The following is a 6,247-nucleotide window of genomic DNA, read 5'->3' on the forward strand; positions in this document are numbered from 1 at the left end:
CCTGAACCAGGTAGTGCCTGTGCTGGTACTTGCCTTTACATTTATAGAGGTTTCCTATAAGTTGTCATAAGGAACCAGTGAAAGAATTCCAAGAGGTCACAACAGTCGAAGATAACACCACTGTTTGTTTTTCCATGCATGCTATGTATATACAGCTCTGAACATAGCCTTTCCCATTCCCTGCCTATCACCTGTGACATCAGGCACCGTTCAGGAAACAATGCCTTTTAACTTGAAGTCTTGACGTTAAACAAAACTCGAGGTCATTATCATGCTTCAGGAATGAAACTGGCTATAATACACAATCGCTCCCCAAACAGATTAAGTCATTATGAGGAACGGGAAGATCCAGTGTTTGCTGACTGCTTGCCCATCTGAAGTTGCATAACCTCTCCCACAAGATGCAACTCTCAACTTTTCTCTCTCTTGTGTATTATCTCTCCCTCTCCTCATTTACTTCTCAGTTTGTTGCAGCAAACAAGATTTCTGCCACTAGCTAGTCAGCCTGTTCAGCAGAATCTCATTTTACAATTTTGGCCAAATCAGGGCAAAGAAGGTCTTGCTCAGTGCACTGAAGTTTTTCCACACACCTGGTATATCCCAAGTTTGCAGGGGCAAACTTGATGTGTATATCAACCAATGTATAGTCTAGGTAAATATTCGGATCCACTTCCAAGTCAAATTCTAGATTGCAGCCTCCAGGAATAGGATCTAGAACACAAAAAAGATAACTGTAGTAGGTTTTACTTCCCCCTTACACAGCATGAAAAAAAAAGTTCTAAGACCTCAGGAATGCATGTACTTGCAGGCATAGTCTGCTTGCTGAACACAAAATTGTCAGGTTTAGTCCTGCAGACAACACAAGTCGTTTCACTGCAGTCTAGGATAGGTCCCGATACATATGCATCACAGTTTTCTACTCCAAGGCTGAAGTCGTGACAAGACCATACAGTACATCCTATACATAACTCACAATTCAGCAGTGATACTCAACTTTTTCAGCCCATTTCAAAAGAATTTCCAATACTTAACTTTTTCAGCCCATTTCAAAAGAATTTCTGGCACCTCCATCATATGTTTGCACATGTAAGAATATCACCTCTGAAAGGTCAACACTTAATTTTATAGTTAACTTGTAATAAGCAAAGCTGGTATGCCTTAACAAGTAATAAGAACATACCTTTCTCCATATAGGGAATAGAGAGAGCTGTGCTGAGCACCTGCCTAGCATCAAGTGACCGAAGGTACCATGTGCATACACTCTGTTGAGGCCGAAGGATGGAAACCAGTCCTTTGTCTACTCCAGTTCCTGAGCTGTTCACAGATGGATTCTGGACAGAAAGAAGTTACATGAACAAGTAGTTCTTCCTGAAAAGACTTCTACCACAACTTGATGTATAGCACAGGAGTCACATTCCTGTCACAAACCCGTAGGTCACACATTTCAGTGCCAGTTGCCACAGATGAGGCATTCAGCCCTTAGCTGGCTAGTAAAGAAGGAAGATGGTAAAAAGGAGCTGGAAAAAAAAGGAGTGGCCTCTGACTCCACACACTGCCTAGCTCAGTCTCAAAAACTCAAGTGGTAAGTTCGAGGCTACTAAAGAGTTAGTAATCATAAGCAGGTTGCAGAGAAATCTAGCTAGTTGAAGTTTCCTGCTGCACAGCAATGGATTGACTAGCAAAGGTGTAAAAGGATTGGAATATCCCTCCCAGAAAGTTGTGAGATGGCACTAAAGAGCTTTCTGGGAACCAAAGTGCAGAAGCACCTCATTATCTCCACCAGAATGGAGATGACTATATGACAGATGGCTTAACACTAGCCATGCCAGACAAGTGCTTGGGGACAGGTCAGCTACTGGTCCAACCCCCACCGTCCCTTTCAGAACCAGGGGTCTTGAGGAAAGATCAGGCAACAATGGCAGTATCACACTCACAAGGTGGGAAGAGCCAATTGACCTGCAGTCAAATCTATTTTTCAGCATGGAAAATGTGCTTTTGTCCAAGGCGGCCACAGTTATTTGAGGCAATACTGCAAAGAAGCACTTTGGACCTGGTAGACTAAGGTTTGGCTCAGCTTCATATTTCTAGAGGCAGGTCAGCTCTAAAAGCAGTATAGTCATATTTATGCATTGATGTCCTTGGCCTGATAAGGCCCATGAACGCAAAGAGGGCCTGAACTGACAGCAGAAGATTCTACCAGTGGTAATCAAAGACTGAACAGATGTAACAGTAATGCCTTAGCCCTGTAATCCTGGCTATTTCACCAGTACAAAGATGATTGAGCTGGGTGACTTGTGTTACAGGTTCTTCATCTCCTAAGCTTCCCAGGATACTTCTTGGCAGTCAGTATATTCTCATTTGGAAAATACTGATGGGGTAAGGGAAACTGGATGGCAGCTATCGGATGTCCATCTACTACCTTCAGCTTAGTCTACATTTTGCTCAAATACTACTTAGAGCTTCAGAGTACCATTTAAAACAAACAAAAAAAATCAGTATTTTAGATTGCATCCCAGTAATGACAGGACAAGCTAAGACTCGTGTATAGTAGTAGGAATGCTTGTATTGTTGGCTAGAAGTAGCACCTCCACTAGAGTACTACAGAGGAATTACTCAGAGCTTCACAGTACCATTTAAAACAAAACAAAACAAAAAAATCAATATTTTAGATTGCATCCCAGTAATGACGGGACAAGCTAAGACTCGTGTATAGTAGTAGGAATGCTTGTATTGTTGGCTAGAAGTAGCACCTCCACTAGAGTACTACAGAGGAATTACTCCATGTGCCACCAAAGGACAATTAAATACAGGACAAGGAGCTGGGGTAACAAGATAGCATATCTGTAGTGGCTAGATACAAGCCACAAACAGCAGACAACTAAACATCCCAAAGTGATCATGTTTAGTGTATAAGGTATCTGATAAATACTTATCATGAATCTGTTTTTAATTTGACAAGCTGATGGATAGCAGTCAGCAGCCACATGTCAAAAGCATCACTTCCATCAAGAACAGAGCCTTGAAACATTTTCAAGCCAGGTCTGAAATTGCTTTAGCATTCAGTCCTCCAAAAAAGGATTTCTGAAGCTAAAATGATATTGTCCAAGAGCCATGCAGGTAAGATATTCGTATTATTTACATAGCTTCAGTTCTATATTCCTACATGTATCAGAGCCAACTCCTTTTTTGAAAGAAAAGTAGCACTTAAGAACAGAAGTGACACTCTTACCATACCTTATCAAAGGATATCACCACATCGCTTTGCTGGGCATGTACTTGAAAAATAATGACAGTCACATTGCTTGCAATGTTCCTGATTACAGCTTCCACTGGATTGGTCTGGTTAAGTAGCACATTTCTGAATTTTCCCAAGGAGAGCTCAAGAAGACCTGCATTACAAAAAAAACAAACACTTTTTTTTTTGTTGTTCGGAGGGAAGCAAGTACCAAGGGGAGCCTGGAAGCTTCCAGCAGCCCAGTATCAGTCAGCTGGGAACAGAGCAAGATGTTGTTTCATGCTACTCTCATCCTGTAAGCTGTATTAAAGTTTCAGAGACTACTACACACAGAGTTGTACCTACAAGAACAGATACAGCTAGAGAACCTGCCATACAGCCTGGTACTCACCTAAGCACATGGGGCAGAACTTCCTGCCAAGAGCTCAGTATTTGATACAGTCGAGCCTGTCAGCAACAGACACTAGCTGCAGTTGACCAGCTAGTGCTATCAACAGCAAGTAACATTCAGTAAAGCAAATAAGAGAGGATACCAAGGACTACTTGCTCTTTGGCAAATACAGGCAAGTATGCTTGTACTAGCCAGCCAACTTGCACAGTACCTGTTAAACTTCCTGGGTGAATTCCCATGGATCATGGGAGCTGGAGTCAACTACAACAGAGTCAAATCTGTAGTTTACATATTTATACCTACCCACCTGCAGCTATTTCACATATGTCTTTTGCTCCCACACTATTCTTAATTATAAGGACTATTGGACCTTGATTTCTGCATCTAAAAATCTGATTAATTTTTCCAAGACACAACCAAGACCATTTCTTCTTACAATGAGCATAACCCCATGATCCACTGTAATTTTAATGTAAGGAGAACCACATGATCTAGGATATAAGATTTCTTTGAGAAACAGCTTTGGCTTGTCATTCAAGTCCTGCAAGAAAGCCTGGTTTCTTCCTGTGCTGGGCTCTTGAGGGACAGGGGACATCAAGGGAGGAAAGAGAAGCAGCTGTACAGAAGCCACAGGATTCTCTTTTGTTGGTGGTTAGCAGGCAAACTAGATGCTTGCAGAGCATTCACAACACCTTTCAGGTTTTTCCCTGAATTCCCCTGCATGCACACACAGTAGCCCAGCAGACCTAAAACTTATCAAGCCTAAACACATACATACTACTTCCTCAATAAAGTTGCCTCTTCTAGCTTAAAGGGTTGATACTGTCAAGTACTCCAACAGAGCACAGAGTAATCAACAGCACCATCCCATATACACTGTTAGCGATCAATCAGGTGGTCTCGCATCCAAAAAAAGGAAGGGATACAGTCTTCTTGTCCAAAACTGTACCCGGTACTCTAACCCCTGTCCTGTTATTTTTCACTCTCCCCTGCCAAGAGCTGGCATCTTTGGCCAGCTTCTTTGCCTCTTGATGGTATGTAAATGGAGGTGAGCTCCTACCATCATGCCTCTTCCACTCACCTCACAGCAGAGGAAAAGCCTAACTCATCTCATCTTGCTAACTTCAACCCTTATACACTCACCCCCAAAATTCAATTAGTATCAGTACTGCATCATCAATAAGACCACAGCTGAAATACAGGTATCACAAACCAATCTGCAGTTTGTGCTAAGGTAGAAAGAGTTTCTACTCCAAGTCTTCAAACAGTAACTAACGTAAAATTAGAACTACAAAAAAGCTTTGTGTATTCTTCAGTTTCCGACAGTCCCTTGAGCATCATTCAGATACCCTCCCCTTCACAAGACCTCTGTCCTCCTTAGCTCTTAAGTTCTACCAGAAATGCAAGTAGCAGTATGAATGCTAGAGAAAAGCATTCAAAAACGCACAGACTGTGTATCTAGGTACTCAGAAATTTTGAATGAAAGCTTAGAATGCAGGAAAAAATATTTTTCTTTGATCTTTAAGAACTTAGGCACAGTATCATGAACTGCAAGATGTTCACACTCAGATGTTGTTTCAAGGAAAAAGCTGAAACCATATACATTCTCTCTATGCTGTACATCAAGGGGAAAAAGAAAACCTGCATTGCTCTGTCTTGCTTCTCACCTCCACTTTTTACTTATACCCAGAGGCCTCTGCATAAATAAGAACAGATTCCTCAGCAAGACATGCAGCCACTAATTCAACACAATCATGAGACTCTAAATGTCAGAGGCACTCTCTCAAGTTTAATTAGCATGGTATATTAAGGCATGGTGTTCTGTATTACTTTATTGTTTGCATAATTGCTCCTAAAACAGTGCATGTGACATACATGTTAAACCAAAGTCTGGATCAAAGAGCACAAATTCAGGGTGAAGAACAAGAATGGCTACATACATCGGATGAGTGTTTTTCAGCTTGCTGTTCACAGACTCCTTGAACCACACTTCTAGCCAGGCTTGAAAGATGACTAAAAGGAGAGTTCACAAGCACTGCAGACCAGCAGAACCTTCTAAGAGGTTTGCTGGAAGAGCAATTGCTACACGGCCACAGACTACTGCCCCTTTCCAGCCTTGTCCTCTCCTGTCATTTGAAAAAGTCACTGGTGGTGCTCTGAGGCAGAAAGGGAACATGGAGAGCAAGACAAATAAACCAACTCACAATTCATCAGGGCTATTGCTATCGCAAGTTCTCAGACAGGCATTAGACTACCTGAGCCATACAGAGTTCAGTGTTGTCAAAGATGCTTTGAAGGACAGATACCGAGACCTCCATGAACACTTAGTACTGCGCACAACACGCAAGCTGCTTCTTTGGGCAAGCTTGATCTCACTGAAGGTAGCACACCAGATAGAACTGCAGGTTCTGCAGCACATGCAGCAAAGCTAACACCACCACAGAAGCGAGGTAGTTGACCCAGCAAGTTGGCAACAGAGCCAGGAACAAAATCCAGGTATCTCAGCTCTTTTTACTGCTTCACTTGCTTCAAACAGTGAAGCTCTGGAAACACCCTGTAAGACATCAGGCTGTCTCCTCTTCCTCTCTTTGTAGGAAGAAGTACAATGGTCACTGCATGTC

The 6,247-nt window shown here is 42.2% G+C and overlaps 1 protein-coding gene across 1 annotated transcript; it reads right to left on the reverse strand.

Annotated features, from left to right (window-relative positions):
• Nucleotides 1–590: 590 nt before the first annotated feature.
• On the reverse strand, nt 591–5,639 carry LOC104162730 (transmembrane 7 superfamily member 3-like; the record flags this gene model as incomplete). The annotated part of the gene is made up of 4 exons (XM_009701538.1): nt 591–711; nt 1,181–1,331; nt 3,235–3,389; nt 5,502–5,639. Coding segments are annotated over 4 exons (565 nt in total), but the record flags the coding sequence as incomplete, so codon positions are not given.
• Between the last annotated feature and the right edge of the window lie 608 nt (nt 5,640–6,247).

Source organism: Cariama cristata, unplaced genomic scaffold, assembly GCF_000690535.1.
Source record: "Cariama cristata isolate BGI_N322 unplaced genomic scaffold, ASM69053v1 scaffold4896, whole genome shotgun sequence".
Lineage (NCBI taxonomy): Eukaryota > Metazoa > Chordata > Aves > Cariamiformes > Cariamidae > Cariama > Cariama cristata.